This window comes from Hyla sarda, chromosome 7 (genome assembly GCF_029499605.1).
Source record: "Hyla sarda isolate aHylSar1 chromosome 7, aHylSar1.hap1, whole genome shotgun sequence".
NCBI classification, from domain to species: Eukaryota; Metazoa; Chordata; class Amphibia; order Anura; family Hylidae; genus Hyla; species Hyla sarda.
This window is the reverse complement of record NC_079195.1, coordinates 182,351,814-182,372,444: the sequence shown is the minus strand read 5'-3', so window position 1 is coordinate 182,372,444 and position 20,631 is coordinate 182,351,814. Positions and strand designations below refer to the sequence as shown.

At 41.5% G+C, this 20,631-nt stretch overlaps 1 protein-coding gene across 6 annotated transcripts in view; it reads left to right on the top strand.

The window, feature by feature from the left end:
- LOC130282829 (uncharacterized) overlaps window positions 1–20,631 on the top strand; it is a 70,139-nt gene that overhangs the window by 38,505 nt on the left and 11,003 nt on the right. For all 6 annotated transcript variants that reach the window (XM_056531647.1, XM_056531646.1, XM_056531648.1 and 3 more), the window contains 4 exons: window positions 2,496–2,551; window positions 2,627–2,663; window positions 3,949–4,209; window positions 5,650–5,753. In XM_056531647.1, the coding sequence (XP_056387622.1) occupies window positions 2,496–2,551; window positions 2,627–2,663; window positions 3,949–4,209; window positions 5,650–5,753 (458 nt within the window). The remainder of the gene's footprint in view (window positions 1–2,495; window positions 2,552–2,626; window positions 2,664–3,948; window positions 4,210–5,649; window positions 5,754–20,631) is intronic.

Here is a 20,631-nt window from a genome sequence, read left to right as displayed (position 1 = left end):
TTAATTCAAAAACAAAAGAATTTCCTCTGTAGCATACAGCTGCTTAAAAGTACAGATTTTTTTACAGAAGTCATTTACAAATCTTTTTAACTTTCTGGCACCAGTTGATTTAAAAAAAAATAAAAATAAAAATAAGGTTTTCCCCCTTTAACCCCGGACACAGCCCTTTTTCACCTTAAGGACTGAGCCCTTTTTCGCAATTCTGACCACCGTCGCTTTACGAATTAATAACTCGAAAACGCTTTGACCGAATATTCTGATTCTGAGATATTTTTTCGTGACATATTCTAATTTATTTTGGTGGTAAATTTTCGGCATTACTTGCATCCTTTTTTGGTGAAAAATCCCAAAATTTCAAGAAAATTTTGAAAATTTAGCATTTTTCTAACTTGTAGCTCTCTACTTGTAAAGAAAATGGATATTCCCCAAAATTTTAATTTTTATTCACAAATACAATATGTACACTTTATGTTGGCATCATAAAATGGAGATATTTTAGCTTTTTGAAAAAATTTGAGGGCTTCAAAGTAGAGCAGAAATCTTCAAAAATTTCATGAAAATTGCTAAATCTGAAATGTTACAGAACTACAACTCCCAGCATGCCTGGGCAGTCTAGGCATGCTGAGAGTTGTAGTTTGGCAACATCTGGAGGGCTACCGTTTGGGCACCACTGTAACAGTGGTCTCCAAACTGTGACCCTCCAGATGTTGCAAAACTACAACTCCCAGCATGCCTAGACTGCCCAGGCATGCTGGGAGTTGTAGTTTGGCCTTCCTAGTTGTTGCCACAGTAAAGATCACTTTACTTTCACTTTCATTACCCCCCCCCCCCCCCCCCACTCCACCGTCGTTTTCCCTATCTGAGCCAGGATCTTTGCAGTTTCCAGCGAAGATCAGCGGTTCCCAGGCATCTTCTTCTCCAGGTACCGGCCTCCATCTTCTTCCCATGTTCCCCTTGACATCCAGGGGTGGGCAGAACGGGGGGTTGCCATGGCAACCCACTGTCCTGCTCTGTCATTGGTCAGAATCAGTTCTGACCAATGGCAGGGGATAGGAGGAGATCGCAGCACTGCGACCTCACTCCTAGCCCTTAGGATGATCAGGGCTGTCACTGACAGCTCCGATCATTCCTATTTTCCGGGTGATCGGGTCACCAGAGACGCGATCAGCCCAGAATAGCGGAAAATCGCATGTCTGAATTGACATGCGATTTTCTGGGATCGCCGATATGGGGGGTGTCAGGACCCCCCTGGGCGATGTGCCGGGGTGCCTGCTGAATGATTTCAGCAGGCATCCCGGTCCGGTCCCCAACCGGCTAGGGGCGGGGACCGGAATTCCCACGGGCGTATGCATACGCCCCACATCCTTAAGGACTCGGAATGCAGGGCGTATGCATACACCCGGCGTCCTGAAGAGGTTAAAGGTTGGATTGGATCTTGTACACCTTGAACCTAACTCCACTTTTTACTTATTTTAAACGCAAACAAGGAGTAAGAGCAGTAGAAAAAAAATTTTAGGAAGAAGAAAGAAATTGTAGAAGAACAAATTCTCTTCCTGCTCTTCAGTATTGATTTTATACTAATTAATAATTATTTTTGGTTTATTCACATTTTTTTTAATAGGCAGCAGATTGGTACCTTCATAATCACCAGGTTTGCACCTAGTTAAGCAAATTTATTCATGGCGTATTGGGAAGAATGTACTACAACTTTCCATCTAGGTGTGAACCTGGTGCTCTAGCAACGCTATATAGATGACATAATTCCCAACGACAATCTTACTCCCAACATCGGAGGAACAAATATAGAATATTTAGATTTGAATAAAGCAACAGTAAGTGAAAAATTAGAGACTGCTCTGGATTGCCCCAGGGTCATGAGTAAAACATTGTCACATTACACAAGGAGAGATTGTGAGTAATACAATCCACCCTAGTTGAACATTATACTACTTCTACTATTGCAGCGATTATTAACAGTAGGAGGATAACTGGATATCCAGCCAAACTTGCCTAAAAGTCTGTGCAGAACTATCTGAATCCGGCAAAGCTTTGTTTTTTACCTATACATTATTATAGTAGTTTTATAGAGTGCTTAGAAGTGCTGTGCTGCACGCAGAGACTGCTTTTAACTAAACTTGTCTCATATATGATCCTATTCTAACTCTCATTACACTGTCCTCTACTTTTCTTTATTCATTTTTTTTTTTGGGCAAATGCATTTACGGTATTTTTTCTATTGTTATAGTGGATTTAATTTTAGGTGACTGTCACATTTACTGTTACTGTTTTTTATTACAAAGAGTAAAGTAAAAGTTAATAAAATATATTTAGCTTGACGCCTTATTTCCCTTGTTGTATATCCTTAGAAGTCAGCCATTTTTGTTTATCTATTGTTTTAAAGAGTACTAGTAGGTGGTACCTGGCTTGTACACTTGGCTCATTTGCATGGGTAAGGCACTATTTCTAATAACACATTTTTCTTTTATTTTGGGCAGAGCAATTTGACCAGTATTTACAGGAACTGCAACAGAGTAAACAAAGGGAGATGTCAGTAAGTATAAATAGATAGTTTTTTTCCCCTTACCTGTGGCTCTATATTTATTGGTTGTTTTCTATATTTTTGAAGGGTGCAGGGCCTTCTCCACCTAACAAGTATATGAAACGTGAGTACCAATTTAAGGCTCTCATTTTTAAAGTAGTCTTAAAGGACATCCATCATTTAAGAAAAGTTTGCACATGTCACGAGTTTTGATTGGTGGGGAGGGGGGGGTTCAGGTTATCAGATCCCACCGTTTAAAAAAAAAAAAAAAAAAAAAAGGTGTAGAAGGACCCAGTTGAGTTTTCCATTGTTTGTCTGGAATATGCCTTTTAAATAGTAAAATGTTTGCACTTTTACACTGTGTCCGGTCTCCTAACATGGCTGTTTAGTAACTACTTGCCTTTTTCATTAGTCTTGGGCTAGATAGTGACTTTGACTGCAACTTAAATTACCGGCCAAAAATTGCTGTCGCACTGTTGCATTGCATCTAATGTAAGCAGCCACAACCGCACAGCCACCAGAAATTGGTCATTAAAAAGATTTCTGGCTGCAGTTGTGGTCACTTGATCTGTGATGCCACAGTGTGATCATGTAGCTTTAGCTTTAAAGAGGACCTATTACCTCCCATGAAATCTCAGGAATTAATAGCAGACATAAATAAAAAAAAACTTTCCGAAATATATCTAATTGAAAAAAAAAAGCAATTCCTAATTTAGTAAATGCTGGCCCTGTAAAGAATGAGCTTCTCTCCCTCAAAAATTTGTAACGTATGTTTAGAATGTCCCTTATTTCTGACAGAAAAAAAATTTGTGCGTGCCTGGCGTTTTTTCAAGTTAAAATAAAGAAAATTAAGTGAAACTGATGACAGAGATAAGAAATCGCCTATTGAAATGAATTGTATCCATTAACTTCAGTTTCATTTCAGTTTTTTAAATTTTAAACCCAACTAAGTAAAGGAAATGAAAAACACTGATGTGAACCCAGCAAAATGGAGTTTTAAGAGAGGGTTCTCCGGTATTGTTTTTTTTTTTTTTTTTTTTTTTTAGGCAATACAATTATTGACTAAAACAGATATGTCAGAAGAGCATACAGTCTCTCTAAGCTCCTTGTCTATATACATGTATTATTATCTTTTATTTTTATAACATCTTTGGTTAAAATACATAACACAAACGTAAGTACAGAGTAAATGGCAGATTGAGAAGGGAGAAAAGGCCCTGCCCACGAGGGTTTACAATCTATGCAAAATAAATAGAAGAGACTGTCACAGAGTTGTTAGTTGTCAATTATGGTGATTTCTGAAGTTAGATTTTTACTTGCTAACTCGATTGAGACAATTGTATTTTTTCTGTTGTAATTTAATGCTTTAAAATTGACCACACAGATTTTCTTTTCTTTTCTCCAAAAAGAATCTAAAAAATTGCGAGCCAAACCTTTTAGTAAGAATGAATTGATAGACATGGTTCAGTTTTTGGATGAACAAGGATATGAACATACAATTGCTGGCCAAGTACATCAGAAGAAGAGTGAAGTTCTGAATCAGCTGTCTAATCTGCTGTATGAGAAATATGGAACCATGCACAGCAAGCGCCAGATTCAAAAGAGATATTCTGACATGAAGACAAGGGAACAATGGCGGCTTACCTCAATAAGAAGGAAGATACTTAGGGGTATATAGATTAATAATACTTTTGTTAAATACATTATTGTTAATCAGCTAGGAACTAGTGAGTGTTTTAAAGGAGCACTAAACCTAGAAATGAATGATGAAAGTGAACAGGAGGTATACGTCGTACACTGCTTGTCTGTCTGCTTGATTTTCTGCATGTTTCCCAAAATGTCTGTAGAAAATGTCCTGTGAGAATGCAGGGATACATTTTTTGCTGATGTCTTCCATTTTCGACTGGTAACAAATGGAGACTAGTTAGGGATGGGGCTAGGAAAGGGGTGGAGACTAGTTAGGGATGGTGGTTAACTATTTTTTCAGACATGAGCAGCAATTAGAGGCTTCTGCTGCATTACATTTCCTACTGAATTGAATGTATCAGGAGGCAGAAATTACTGTAAGAGATTTCTTTATGTAGATCTCACCATCAGAAGTAGATTAAAGGGGTACTCCATCAAACCTTGTCCTACCAGGCTGGGTGTACTATCATGACTTACATCAGCTTACATGGACAACCCAACAAATGGAAAAGGCCCATCTCTTTGTCTAACATTCTGGATGCTGTAGTCCCTGTTGTACACAGCAAACACCCACTGCATATGAATCATGCTTGAAATGTTAGGAAAAACATGAAGGAGATATTGCTGTTTTTCTTCTTCAAATATTTGTGTGTATTTTCTGTTTGATGTTACTTTGAAGGGTAACTGACAGCATTGTCACCCATGCTAACTTGCTGTTACTGGCTAATAGTGCAGGTGAGCCTGATCACAAGGCTCTTCACCTCTTCTTCCTAACTTAAATGAGTAGTGCAGTGAAAAATAACTTATCCCCTATCCAAAGGGGACCCTGGACGGGGCACCGGCAGTCTGCTGGAAGTGGCCGTTCCGACCCCTCTATGTATCTCTATGGGATACATGGAAGGGGCGTGCCACTCCCCCTTCCAGCAGATTGCCAGGGGTCTCAGTGCTCGGCCTCAACACCCCCACCCCCAGCGATCTGTAAATTATCTCCTATCCTTTGGATAGGGAATGTTAGTTTTCACTACAGAATTCCTTTAAGCTGTTCCTGAGACATCTACAAGAATCCTAATATGTAAAGGATGCTGTGGAATCTCACAGCACGTAGTGGTTATGGGCAGCGGAGGAATGTTATGAATATTTATTAGAGGGCATTTATCTGGGACCAGCCAGGTGGGTGTAGCTGTTCACCAACTACCTAGGGAAGACTCTAAGTGAACCAAAAAGGCTAATTTACTTAGGATATTTGTGGATATCTCTGGAATGGCGAAACGTAGTAGAAAAGTTAAAGACTCATGTGAAGAGCGCCACCCACATTTAGCCAATACAATAGGTTCATGCTGGTGACTCTTTTTTCAGTTTCCCTTTTTATGATGGCTATATGTAAGTGTTTTTAATTCACTTTTTTTTTCTGTTACATTTTTCAGTGAAGATGTTGAGAAGTGAATCAGACATGCCTCCTGCCACATTTAATGACGACAATGCAGATATAGAGAGAAAGAACATTAAGACAGAAGCTATTAATTCACAGGTATATGGCAACATTTTCAGAAACTAGTTTTTGTTATTTTTTCACACAGGTTAGTATCATGAATACATTAGAATTGTGTCTATAAACCAATCATTTATAACTTTATAACCACTAGGGGGTTAATATTGATTATCTTGTTACAATGGCACCTGTCAAGGGGTGGGATATATTTGACAGTAAGTAATCAGTGAGTGCTTGTTGATGTTAATGTGTTGTTAGCAGGAAAATGGAAAAGCATAAGGATCTGAGCAATTGGGGTAAATTGTGATGGCTAAATGACTGGGTCACAGAATTAGCAAAATTCCAAATCTGCAGTGATAAGTACCTACATCAGTAGTCCAACGAATGCCACTGGTAAACTGGCGTCAGGGTCATAGCCAAGGACTATTGATGTGTGGGGGATGAAGGCCTGCCTGGTCCAATCTCACATAAGCAATTGTAGTAGAAATTGCTGGAAAAAATGAATGCTGACCATGATAGAAAAGTGTTAGAGCCCACAGTGCAGCACAATTTGTACCCCAAACTAGTCAGAGTACCAAAGCAGATCCTTGTCCTCTGCAAATAGCACCTGTAATGGGCCTATGAGCAAGGATAGTGATCTGTGGGAAAATGAAAAACGTGGCCTGATCTGAAGAAGCACATTTTTGTTTACAACATTCTACTTGGAAATTTTAAATCACATTTTCAGAACCATGTTCTACTTGGGAATGTTGGGTCCTGGCATTAATTGGGATGTTACTTGGACATATATACAGTGGGGATCAAAAGTTTGGACACCCCAGGTAACATTTTTTATTAATGTGCATAAAGAAGCCAAGGAAAGATGGAAACATTTCCAAAAGGCATCAAATTACAGATTAGATATTCTTATAATATGTCAACAAAAGTTAGATTTTATTTCCATCATTTACACTTTCAAAATAACAGAAAACTAAAAAATGTCATCTGCAAAAGTTTGGGCACCCTGCAGAGTTAATATCTTGTAATGCCCCCTTTGGCAAGTATCACAGCTTGTAAACGCTTTTTGTAGCCAGCCAAGAGTCTTTCAATTCTTGTTTGAGGTATCTTTGCCCATTCTTCCTTACAAAAGTCTTCCAGTTCTTTGAGATTTCTGGGCTGTCTGTCACGCACTGCTCTTTTAAGGTCTATCCATAGAATTTCAATTATGATGAGGTCAGGAGATTACATCAAGAGGCGTAAACTGAAGGTTTTGCCATGGCCTTTACAATCCCCTGTGGATTTCGAGGTGTGTTTAGGATCATTATCCATTTGTAGAAGCCATTCTCTCTTTAACTTCAGCTTTTTCACAGATTGCATCAAGCTAGCATCCAAAATTTGCTGAAATTTTATTGAATCAATTTTTCCTTCTACTCGTGAGATGTTGCCTGTCCCTTTGGCTGCAATACAACTGCAAAGCATGATTGATCCACCCCCATGCTTAACATAGAAACACAGAATGCGTCGGCAGATAAGAACCATTTGGCCCATCTAGTCTGCCCAATAATCTGAATCCTATCAATAGTCCCTGAACAGTTGGACAGAGGTTCTTTTCATTAAATTCTGTTCTCCTTCTCCAAACATCCCTTTGCTCATTCCGGCCAAAAAGTTCAATTTTAACTTCATCGGTCCAGAGAACTTGTTTCCAAAATGCATCAGGCTTGTCTAGATGTTCATTTGCAAAGTTCAAACACTGATTTTTGTGGTGAGGACGTAGAAGAGGTTTTCTTCTGATGACTCTTCCATGAAGACCATATTTGTACAAGTATCTCTTTATAGTGGAATAATGTACCACAACTCCAGTGTCTGCCAGATCTTTCTGGAGGGATTGTGCAGTCAATCAATGGGTTTTGAATAGTTTTTCTCACAATCCTGCAAGCTGTTCTGTCTGATATTTTTCTTGGTCTTCCAGATCTTGCGTTAACTTCCACTGTTCCTGATGACTTCCATTTCTTAATTACATTCCGAACAGAGGATATTGACATCTGAAAACATTTTGCTATCTTCTTAAAGCCTTCTCCAGCTTTGTGAGCGTCAACTATTTTCAGTTTCAGATTTCTAGACAACTGCTTAGAAGAACCCATGGTGCTGATTGTTGGGGCAAGGTCAGATGAGTCTGGGCATTTAAAAGCTTTGAGATTGACATCACCTGGTCTTCCCAGATGATGATTGAGAACAATCCATGACAGTGGCAGGTCTCAGCTTTGCAAAGGGGGCAGTGCATGCTATAAATTCTGCAGGGTGCGCAAACGTTTGCAGACGCCATTTTTTTGTTTTCTGTTATTTTGAAAGTGTAAATTTTGGAGATTTTTCCATCTTTCCTTGGCTTCTTTATGCACATTAAAAAAGAAGTATCATGGACCAAGTCACAATTTTTTTTTATATGATGTGAAAGTGCATCAGCTCACCATTCTGACAATCTGCTCCTCATGTATCTCACCCTCTCCCTTCTCCTGCAATCCCCTCTGAAAGATCGGTACTTCCTGGTCCATGGAGGTCCCTGACTTCCTGTCTCCCATAATGCCTTTCAGTTCATCAGAGAAGTAGCCTAACCTAGACCAGTGCTTCCTAACCAGGGTACCTCCAGCTGTTGTGAAACTACAACTCCCAGCATGCCTGGGAGTTTTAGTTTTGCAACAGCTGAAGGCACCCTGGTTGGGATACACTGACCTAGACACTGATCACTTTCCTAACAGCAGGCTCAGTGTTTCCCCTCCCCCTGCTTCTATTCTCAGGACATCGTTCTTTCAGACTGACCTGCTGTCAGATTGTGATCAGTGCAGGGGAAAGCAGGGATCTCCCCCTCTGCTTCTTCTCAGGACATCATTCTTGCTCTTATAAACACTGAGCTGGCTGTCAGATGCTTCCCTGCCGAGGAGATGAAGACAAGTGCTCAGCTCACTGGGGCTTCTATGATTGGCTGAAGCTGCACATGGGAGGTTCCCTGGCCATGCACAGAGCTGGCTAAGCTGCAGAACTATGGGAAATTGTGACATCACGGCCCCCAGCATAATGCAGCTCAATGGGGGGTCGCAAGTCATCAGAACAGGGAGCTGCTGAACTTCCTCTCTGAACAAAGAAGCTAGAAAAACAGGTTTTACTTACAAGATGGGTAAAGTCAGTGATTTACAAAGTGATATAACTTTTGCTTCTGCATTTAAAACACAATACTTTTTCTACATGGGACTTCTCCTTTAATACAATTTTTTCCCTGGGGTGTCCAAACTATTGATCCCCACTGTATATTACCTACCTAAACATTGTTGCAAATTAAGTACACTACTTCATGGCAAAAGTATTCTGAAAAAGCAGTGACCTCATGCAGCAGGATAATGCCCCATCCATGCTGCATACTGCTTGTCCATGGGCATCCTTAAAAACATGAACTAGAATAATATCTTAGTGTAGCAAAGTAAGCAGTAGTGGTTCCTGATGAATCTCCTGGGACTTGAAGGTCACAGCCCTCAGTAGACCAGGAACCAAGTAATGCAAAAGCTTTCTCTAAATTCATTGACACTGAGAGTAAAATTTTCTAATTGTCAAACAGAAATTTCCATCTCCCTATGTAATGAAATTAAGACTTGGATCTAAAAAAAGATCAGAGCACTTTACTGGTGGTGTATTTAACCCCTTAACAACAATCAACTTAAATGTATGTCCTGATGCACTGTTACTTCGCACACCAGGACTTATATTTACCTCCTGTACATGATACGAGCGCTGACACGGTGCTGGCGTCATGCATGGCAGGTCCTGGCTGCTATCATCAGCAAGGGACCTACCCGTAATGGCGGACATCAGCGATCAACCCCTCAGATGCTGTGATCAATACAGATCATGGCAACTGTGGCAGTTCGGCAATTGTAATGGCTGATCTAATCATCTGCGGCACTGCCTGCCAGCAGACCAGAGCAGAAGATTGCTGATAATACTGATCAGTGCTATGCCTATGCATAGCACTGAACATTATTAGCAATCTAATGATTGCTATAGATAGTCCCCTATGGGGACATAGAGAGTAAAAAAAAAAAAAAATTTAAAAAAGCCCCTCCGCCAATAAAAATTTAAATCACCACCTTTCCCGATTTTACTCAAAAAAGCGTAAAAAAGTAATAATTATTAAACATATTTGGTATCACCGCGAGCTTAATTGTCAGATCTATCTAAATATAAAGTTAATGTTCCCGTACGGTGAACAGCATAAATGTTACAAAAAGAAATCAGAATTGCTGCTTTTGGTCACATCACATTCCCAAAATTTTTTATAAAAAGCAAATAAAAAGTCACATATACAAAAATAGTGGTACTAAAAATAACTTCAGGTCATGGTGCAAAAAATGAGCTCTCCTACAGCCCCCCGTAAATGGAAGAATGGAAAAGTTATAGGTGGTCAGTATAGGATGATTTTAAGCATACTTATTCTGTACCAAAAAAATTTGAGATTTTTTAAAAGCAGTACAATAATAGAAAAGTATATAAACATAGGTATCTATTTAATCGTATTGAGCACAGAATACAGAAAACATGTAATTTTTACTGTAAAATGTACAGCGTAAAAATGAAACCCTCCATAATTACGTTTTCATTAAAATGTCCTCAAAAAAATGATCATTTTTGAGCTTGCGATACATTTTATGGTAAAATGAGTGATGTCACTACAAAGTACAATTGGAAGTGCAAAAACCAAGCCCTCATATGGGTCCATGGATAGAAATATAAAAGTTCTGGATTTTAGAAGACGAGGAGAAAAAAACGAAAATGCAAAAATAAAATCATGGGCTTGGTCCTTAAGAGGTTAAAGATTCAGGCAGTATCTATGTTTTTTTTCTTTTAGTAATAATTGTTTAATTAAAAAGACACTATCATTAAATATTTTAGCTCAGGGTCTAAATATATTTTTTAATCACCAAATTAAAATGGCCACTGTTTCAAAAAAACTCTGCAGAATTCAATATGCTAGGCTTTCCTTCACTTTGAAAAAAAGCTTAGTTCCATCCTGTGTAGCAGAGAGTAGAAACTCACTGAGAGATCCAGTTACATTCTGCCAAGTGTAACACCTCAAACAAAAATTAGAGAGAGACCTTTAGAGCAGAAATCTGGAGAAAAATTCCATATAAAAGTTATAAAATGGCCAGAAACAGTCCTGGATGTCCTCATACAGCACACAAAGTGTTAAGGCTAGCCACGTTCCTGTTGGACAGAACATAAAATTATTAGTGATAGAGTAAAAAAAATGTATTTATTGATAGTAGTCTATATGAAGCCAAACAACATCAAACAGAACCTCCTGTTTGTTATTTAAGTCTCTTGGATTCTCAGTGTCCCGTATGCATTTATATCTTGTTTAAAATGCTGCATAAGGCTCCTGCTTCATCTTGTCAGTCCAGCTTCTTCATGTCTCAGACTGATTGTGCCAGACCAAGAAGTTCTCGCAATGCCTTTAATATCCTCTGATTATGAGCAAGGCAAACTGCCTTGGCGTCAGGGATACACTTGTAAGGTGGCAAATTATAAGAGTCTGGTAACCTGTGGATTCTGCGCTTGTCGGGCAGCAGAACACTGCAGGAGGCTGAAGTATTTCTATGCTAAAAAGACTCAGCTTATGCATTTCTTACAATGCATTTATTTGCAAGTATTGTGACTTTCTTTGCTGCTTAGTTGCCCAGCCAAGAGTGGAGAAAAAGAACTAAAAAAGCATTAGCTGCCTGCAACCCCTACCTGACCAGTGTGAGAATGGTATTTGTTACATCTGCGGCTCAGCTGAAAGAGATTGTATTTTGCAGTCAGAGGCCAGGGGGTTCTTTTACTGGTTCAAAAACCAACTGTTTCATACCTTTGAAGAAGTACTGTACTTTCTTCCACTTGTTGTAATGCAAAAAAGCACAAAAAGGAGAACTTCACCATCCTCTGACCACTGAGCTGAAAAGAACATTGGAAAAATCCAAAGGAGAACTAACTGATTTCTCCTCTGATGGTGACGATGAAGATTGTTTTATTTTTAATCATGATTGCCAAAAATCGTCAAAGCTGATTAAACAGTTAAGGACACACTAGAGTCTGGAGCAGTTGTTCCACATTTCCGTTAAAGAGACCTAAACCTTTCCAGAGTATCCTGTGCTTAAGAAAATAATTTCTATATATGTGGAGAAATAAGAAAAGAAACTGTATCTAGGATCTAACTTCGAGACTGTGTTCTCATCTGGACCCCTCTACAGTTGAAAAATGGGCCTCCTTACTCAGGGTGAATTTACCAGTTGCCAAATTAGCTATGAAATCCATTTTTTCAGCTGAATAGTCCTTGGCGCTAAGAGAAGCAATAGATCACAAAGCAAACACATTATTTTTTAAAGTCTTACTCAGTTTCTACCTCGGCATATAAAGTCAATTTTTATGCCAAATCAAATTACTCAGGATATTCAAGAAGGTGTGCCTAGAGAGAAATTACTTAAATGGGCACTGTCAGATATAAAAACTTTTTATCTTGTCAAAACAATAGTTTTCTAATATACTTCTTTAAAATGTTTTCACATTTTATAGAAAAAAAAAAACTGCCTTTGAGAATCCTACCTCTAGGGGTCCCCATACCTCCTGGGACACTGATGAGTCCCACAGCAGCATGAGTGTGCCCAAAGGTCATGGACACAAGATGGCTGATTGACAAGGCTGCAGGAGGAACACAGCTTGCAGCAACGCTGCTGTAACACAGTTTTACCAAACATGTGCCTCCAGCTGTTGCAAAACTACAACTCCAAGCATTCCTGGACAGTTAAAGGATGTCTGGGCATGCTGGGAGTTGTAGTTTTGCAAAAGTTGCAGGCACACAGCTGAAGGCTACACTGCTGTAAAAAAAAAGAGCTATCCAAACACTATCTTTAGCAATTCCAAAACTACAAGTCCCAGCATTACAGGACTGCATAAGGATGACATACATGAATGACATAGGAAGATGTAAATATTTTTAAGAATTGTAATCCTTAAAAAAGTGATCTGTATGGCATTACAGGAAAAGGATAACCAATGTATAGATAAAACAGGGTCTTCACAATAGCCTGCCTTTCCCTGTGAAATGGCCTCCACAAAGGTCACTGAGAGCGCCCAGACACGTTTTTAATTCATGTAAATGGGACAGCTCCTGTCTATTGTTTCCTATGTCCTGGGGCTTGCTATAAAGCATATCTTTAAGTGGTGTTAAAAAAAAAGTTCAGGCAAAATGGCTGCCCCCATAATATTGTACAAAAAATGTAATAGAAAAAATTACAAACCGATTAGAAAAAAAAAAAACCACGATTCAGTATGTGTCTCTGTATAGTCATGAAAATTCTGAGTGATACATTCCCTTTAAGAGCATGCCTATTTCTAAGTTGGTGGCAATGTTTTTATGTGACGCTCAAGTAGATCTGCGCTTATCTACAAAAAACATTATAATTTTAAATTCGGCAAGACAAGCGATGTGGATTAAGCAGTAGTCAGGCAACACTCATTCAAAAAAAAAAAAAAGGCATTTTTTTCCTTCTTCCTGACAGAAAACCTACAGGTGAAACTCAAAAAATTGGAATATTGTGCAAAAGTTCATTTATTTCAGTAATGCAATGCGTCTGTGGAAGGAAGCATGAAATGCTCCAAAATCTCCTGGTAGACAGATGCATTGACCCTGGACTTAATAAAGCACAGTGGACCAACACCAGCAGAGCACATGGCTCCCCAAATCATATAATATATTGGGGATTTGGGGTTTTCATGAGCTGTAACCATAATTCATCACAATTATGACAAATCACGACTTGAACTATCTTGCTTTGCATGAAATGAGTCTCTCTCATATATTAGTTTCACCTTTTAAGTTACATTACTGAAAGAAATTAACTTTGCACACACTATTCAAATTTTTCGAGTTTCACCTGTATTTGGTACGTAGGTAGATAGAATTCCACAGAATCTCAGCAAAGATAAGGTGGTAAATTTCCACAATTTGAGAAGAGATCTTTCTTTCACCTCTTTAGATTGCATTTCAGAAGATCACTGAGAAATGGAAGATACAGGCTTTAACCACTTAAGGACCAAGGGCATACCTGTACGCCCGTGGGAATTTCAGTCTCCGCCACTCGCCGGGAGGGGACCGGACCGGGTTGACTGCTGATATCTATCAGCAGGCACCCCGTGCAAATGCCCAGGGGGGTCCTGAGACCCCCATGTTGGCGCAAATCGCCAGTGAATTTGCACCGGCGATTCCGGATAATACGGGTCTCCAATGACCCGGTGACCCGGAAAATAAGGGGGATCGGGGTTGTCAAAGACACCCACGATCCCCCTGAAGGGATAGGAGTGAGGTGGCAGGGGTGCCACCCCTCCTATCCCTGCTATTGGCGGGAGGTTAACGTTGGGTACCCTCGCTCTGCCCACGGACTGTTGTCTGGCCAGAACGAGAGAACCGACAGGACCGGCGCCGAAGGTCAACTTACCCATCGGCGGTGGCAGCAGGCGGCGATGCGGCTCCCTGGATCCTATGGAAGCCGGTGAGTTGCCTGGCAACATCTGGAGGGCTACAGTTTGGAGACCACTATACAGTGCAGGGATGTGGAATTTCTATCGCCCGACGCCCCGGACTAGCAGTTTTGGGCGCCGGGCAGGTGAATTTGTCCGGCTTCGGGCAAGCAGGGCCGGACCTGACAAGTGCGGCGGATCTGTATGGAGTCGGGAGCCCGCTCCATACAGACTGCAGATCCGAAGCAGAGTAGGGGAGATGAGAAGCTGTGCATGTCTCTCTCTCCCCTGCTCTGCAGACGTGCGGGGTGAGATGAGGGGGCGTGGCTTACTTCTCCCCGTGCAGATCTGCGTCCTCTGCCTTCACTCCCCCCAGCTGTAGCTTCGGAGAGCTGAGGGGAGGAGGCGCGTCTGCACGGGGAGATACATGCGGCGCTCTGCAGTATGTATGGAGCGGGCTCCGGACTCGTGCCCGCTCCATACTCTGCAGCCCTTGGCTGTTCTCAGTAGCCGGGGGCCGCCGCTAATAGCCAGCATGCGGCGATCGCCGCGGCAGGCTATTAACCCTTTAGATCGCCGCTGTCAAAGCTGACAGCGGCGTCTAAAGCCTGGGTTCTCAACCTGGGGTACGCGAAAACTCTGACAAATACCGGCCATGCATTGGCCAGTATTTTTCAGCGCATAGCCGCGGCAGCTCACTGTACAGTAGCGCGGCCAGAGATGCGGCCGGGGCTACTGTAAGTTAACTGCGTGGTTGCCAGGGAGACGTGTGGCCTCCCCTGACGTTGCGCGGAGTTGCCGCACAGTGCAGGGGGACGTCACACGTCAGTGCGGCCCTGTGGAACATCCCGTGAAGCAGCAGGCAACGGGACCACAGGACGCCAGGTAAACAGCTGTATGGCACAGAGGGGAGGGGGGGGGGGACTGTATGGGACGGAGCACAAGGCATTAAGATGGAGGGGGAGAGGGAGTAATAAAGCACAAGGCATTGAAATTTTATGTCTTGTGCTTTATTACTCCCCTCTCCCCTTCCATCTTAATCCCCTTGCACCATTCCCCCCCTTCCTCTGATCCCCCTTTTGCCATATCCGATAATAATGGCACAAGGGGATTAATACGGAGGGGGGGAAATGACAAAAGGGATCAGAGGGAGGGGGGAATAATGACACAAGGGGATTAATATGGAGGAGGGGGGGGGGTTGATTATCCCCCCCTCCATCTTAATCCCCTTGTGCTATTATTATCCGATATGGCAAAAGGGGATCAGAGGGAGGGGGGAATTATCAACCCCCCCCCCTCCATATTAATCCCCCTGTATCATTATTCCCCCTCCTCCATCTTAATCCCCTTGTTCCATATTGGATAATAATGGCACAAGGGGATAAAGATGGAGGGGGAATAATGGTAAAAGGGAATCAGAGGCAGGTGGGAATTGTGGGACAGGGGGACTAAGACGGAGGGGGAATAATAGCACAAGGGGATTAAGATGGAGATGGGATGCATTAGTATAAAGGTAAGAACAGGCCTTTTGTCTGCGGGTACCCCTCGCTCGCAAGTTCCGCGTGAGGGGGTACCCGTGGACATACTTTTAGGCCTTGGGGGGTACGGTCACCGAAAAGGTTGAGAACCACTGGTCTAAAGGGACATGTGAATGCTCCCTGGTGGGCTAGGGGGGTGGATCACCCCTCCCCCCGCAGCGCGATTGCAGGGGGGCGATCCACTATGGAGGTAGCCGGAGGACTTACCTCTGCTTCCTCCTGTCCCGCTCTGTCATTGATAGATCCTGGCTGGACCAGGCTCTATCAATGGATCACAGAGCTCACAGATTAATAGAGTTCAATAGAATCTATTCATCTGTCTGAGGAATCTAATGATTCCTCATAAGTCTAATAAAAAAAAAAGTTTTAATAAAAGTTTGAAAGACACCCAGTGGTCTTCAAACTGTGCCCCTCCAGATGTTACAAAACTACAATTCCCAGCATGCCCGGACAGCCGTTGGCTGTCCGGGCATGCTGGTAGTTGTAGTTTTGCAACATCTGGAGGGCCACAGTTTGAATACCGCTGCATTAACCCCTTCCATGTTAAAAGTTCAAATCACCCCCTTTTCCTATATAAAAACATGCAAACATAATAAAAATAAACATATTTGGTATCGCTTCGTGCGTAATTGTACAACCTATTAAAACATAACATTATGTATCCCGTACGGTAAATGTAATAAAAATACCAAACCACAGATTTGCAATTTTTATAATATCCCAGAAAAAAAAAGTTAAAAAGCGATTAAAAAGTCAGATCAATGCCAAAATGGTACCAATACAAAAAACAGATTATGGCGCAAAAAATGATCCCTCATACAGCCTGGTATGCGGAAAAAAAATAAAGCTACAGGGGTTAAAAAATGGCAATTAAAAAAATTTGAAAAAGTTCAGAATTAGTAAAACATGACGTAAACAATACAAATCTGGTATCGCTGTAATCAGGCGCCTAAAGTAAAAAACTAACATGTTACCTCAACCACAAGGTAAATGGCGCAGAAAAGAAAAACACCAAATCTGCAAAATTATCTTTTACTATTTCAATTTCACTTCCCTAAATATATATATATTTTTTGGTTCAGAGAATACGTTATTGAAAAATTAAAAAGTATCCTTATAGTAGGTAGTTATGGCTATTATAGGGCGAGGAGGAAAAAATGAGAGTGTAAAAGCGAAAATGGGCCGGACAAGTAGATCGTCATGAGGGACAAGTAGATTTTGCTCCATTTTAGTCCCGTGGACAAGTAGTTTTTTATAAAATTTCCACACCCCTGCAGTGGTCTCTAAACTGTAGCCCTGCAGATGTTGCAAAACTACAACTCCCAGGATGCCCAGACAGCTGTTTGCTCAGTGGGCATGCTGGGATTTGTAGTTTTGCAACAGCTGGAGGGCCACAGTTTGGAGATCACTGTGCAGTGGTCTCTAAACTGTAGCCCTCCAGATGTTGCAAAACTGCAAATCCCAGCAGGCCCAACAGCTGTCTTGGCATTCTGGGAGTTGTAGTTGCGTACCTCCAGCTGTTGCATAACTACATCTCCCAGCATGCCCTTCGGCGATCAGTACATGCTGGGAGTTGTAGTTTTGAAACAGCTGGAGGCACACTGGTTGGAAAATACTGAGTTAGGTAACAGAACCTAACTGAAAGTTTTCTAACCAGTGTGCCTCCAGCTGTTGCAAAAGTACAACTCCCAGCATGCACGGTCTGTCAGTACATGCTGGGAGTTGTAGTTTTGAAACAGCTGGAGGTTTGCCCCCCCCCATGAGAATGTACAGGGTACACTCACATGGGGGGGTTTACAGTGAGTTTTCTTCTTCAAGTTTGAGCTGCGGCAAATTTTACGCCGCAGCGCAAACTCCTAGCGGGAAACTTGCCATAACCCCCGCCAGTGTGAATGTACCCTAAAAACACTACACTACCACATAATAAAGGGTAAAACACTACATATACACCCCCTTACACTGTCCCCCCCCCCCCCCCAATAAAAATGAAAAACTTATCGTACGGCAGTACGGCAACAACTCCCAGCATTTCCGGACAGCCACTGACTGTCCAGGCATGCTGGGAGTTTAGCAACATCTGGAGGCATCCTGCTTGGGAATCACTGGCATAGAATACCCCTATGTCCACCCCTATGCAATCCCTAATTTAGTCCTCAAATGCGCATAGCGCTCTCTCACTTTGGAGCCCTGGCGTATTTCAAGGAAACAGTTTAGGGCCACATATGGGGTATTTCCGTACTTGGGAGAAATTGCACTACAAATTTTGGGGGGCTTTTTCTCCTTTTACCCCTTATGAAAAGGAAAAGTTGGGGTCTACACCAGCCTGTTAGTGTAAAAAAAAAAAAAAATGTACACTAACATGCTGGTGTTGCCGCATACTTTTTATTTTCACAAGAGGTAAAAGAAAAAAAAGACCCCCAAAATTTGTAACGCAATTTCTCCTGAGCACGGAAATACCCCATATGTGGGCGTAAAATGCTCTGCAGGCGCACAACAAGGCTCAGAAGTGAGAGAGCACCATGTACATTTGAGGCCTAAGTTGGTGAATTGCACAGGGGTGGCTGATTTTACAGCGATTCTGATATAAACGCAAAAAAATAAATACCCACATGTGACCCCATTTTGGGGTAGACAAAGCAGGAAGACAAAGGAAAGAGGCGACACTCACCATTCAGGAAAAATTCTTTATTCACTCGGCGGTGACATCAAGCAGGATACAGGCGGGGGAGCAGGGTGGAGGAGGGGCAACCGGGACAAATTGTTTTGTGCGCCTTGCGCACTTCCTCTAGCCGGATGATGTCACCGCCGAGTGAATAAAGACGTTTTCCTGAATAGTGAGTGTCGCCTCTTTCCTTTGTCTTCCTGCTGATTCGCTATTGTCTATTTGGCTGAGCACCACCGCTACAGGATTATATTATCTGGTCCGGTCCCACTGTATTTCTCCGTTCCTCTCTATGGTCTAGTTCCGTTAGTCCCTTTTCTTTCTAGTTGTAGCAAGGGGTATAGTGGGCATTAACACCCCACAGGTTTTTGACGAATTTTCATTAAATAAAGAATGAAATGTGCAGCTCACAAAAAAATTAGTCGAGGCTATATGGAATGTACTTACACCAAAAAAGTACAAATAATAAATAGATATTTGAAGAAAAATGTAGATAACAGACGCCTCTATACTAATACCAAAAATGGTACATGATGATTATAACATAATGTAAAATAAAATGGAACTGTGCTTCACTTTAATGATGAAAAAAGAGATTTATTATAAAATGATTGTGCAAGATGAATAGCATCAATAAAAAACCTCTTTCCACAGGGCCGTTGTGGGGAGGTAATATAAAATATTATAATACAAAATAATCTCAAACAATATAAAACCAAATAATCTCAAACAGCCGCTATAAAGTTGGATCATCTGCGAATCCGATATTTGGTAAACCGGCATAGTTACATTTTTCACTCCATAAATGTATAGTTCAAAATATGATCAAGGACACCTCATATATTTACCAGCTCCTGCAGAAGGAAGCAGTTCATGGTATATAGCCGTATGGCTGGACGTCTGAGAGACAGATGGTATCTGCTGTAGAGGCTGTATACAGCGCTGGCATGCGCTGTAGCGACGGGCCCGGTTGCCACAGCCCTAGGGGAAGTTGCTGGTCACGGAGATAGATGGACTGCTCTGGAGATGGAAAACAGCCTTGGAGGTAGATGGATCTACTCCAGAAGTAAAAGCAGCCTCGTGGAAGGTCTCTTGGCATCTGACGTCAGTCAGGTGAGTAGAATGCGGCAAGGTGGAATACTGGATTTGCAGAGTGGATTTACAGAGTGGATTTATTAACGACCCTTTCCTCAGTAGAGATATCTCTACTGAGGAAAGGGTCCTTAATAAAGTACCCTGAAACGCTTCTAGAGGAGAGGGGAAATTGGCGTACGACTACCGCTATCCATTAACCACATCCTCATATTCTGGACACCATTCCTTTTAAAGCTCCGTGAACTCTACAAATCCACTCTTTAAATCCACTCTGCAAATCCAGTATTCCACCTTGCCCCATCATTGCTTTCCAAAAGCCAAATGTGACTCATTCTCTTCTGAGTATTGTAGTGCACCTGCAGAGCATTTTATGTCCTAAAATGGGGTATTTCCATACTCAGAAGAGATGGGGTTACATTACCCTTTGTAAAAAATGTAAATTTCAGGAAAAAACTGCACTTTACTAGTGAAAAAAGTGTTTTTTTTTTCATTTACACATCCGACTTTAACGAAAAGTCGTCAAACACCCGTGGGGTGTTAAGGCTCACTGGAGCCCTTGTTAAGTGCCTTGAGGGGTGTAGTTTCCAAAATGGTATGCCATGTGGGGGGTTTCTGCTGTTCTGGCACCATAGGGGCTTCCTAAATGCGACATGCCCCCCCAAACACCATTTTAGCAAAATTCACTCTCCAAAATCCCATTGTTGCTCCTTCCCTTCTGAGCCCTCTACTGCGCCTGCCGAACACTTGACATACACATATGAGGTATTTCCTTACTCAAGAGAAATTGGGTTACCAATTTTGGGGGGCTTATTCTCCTATTACCCCTTGTAAAAATAAAAAAACTGGGTCTACAAGAACATGCGAGTGTAAAAAGTGAAGATTTTGAATTTTCTCCTTCACTTTGCTGCTATTCCTGTGAAGCACCTAAAGGGTTAACACACTTACTGAATGTCATTTTGAATACTTTGAGGGGTGCAGTTTTTATAATGGGGTAATTTGTGGGGTATTTCTTATATGAAAGCCCTTCAAATACACTTCAAAACTGAACTGGTCCCTTAAAAATTCCGATTTTGAAAATTTTGTGAAAATTTTTAAAATTGCTGCT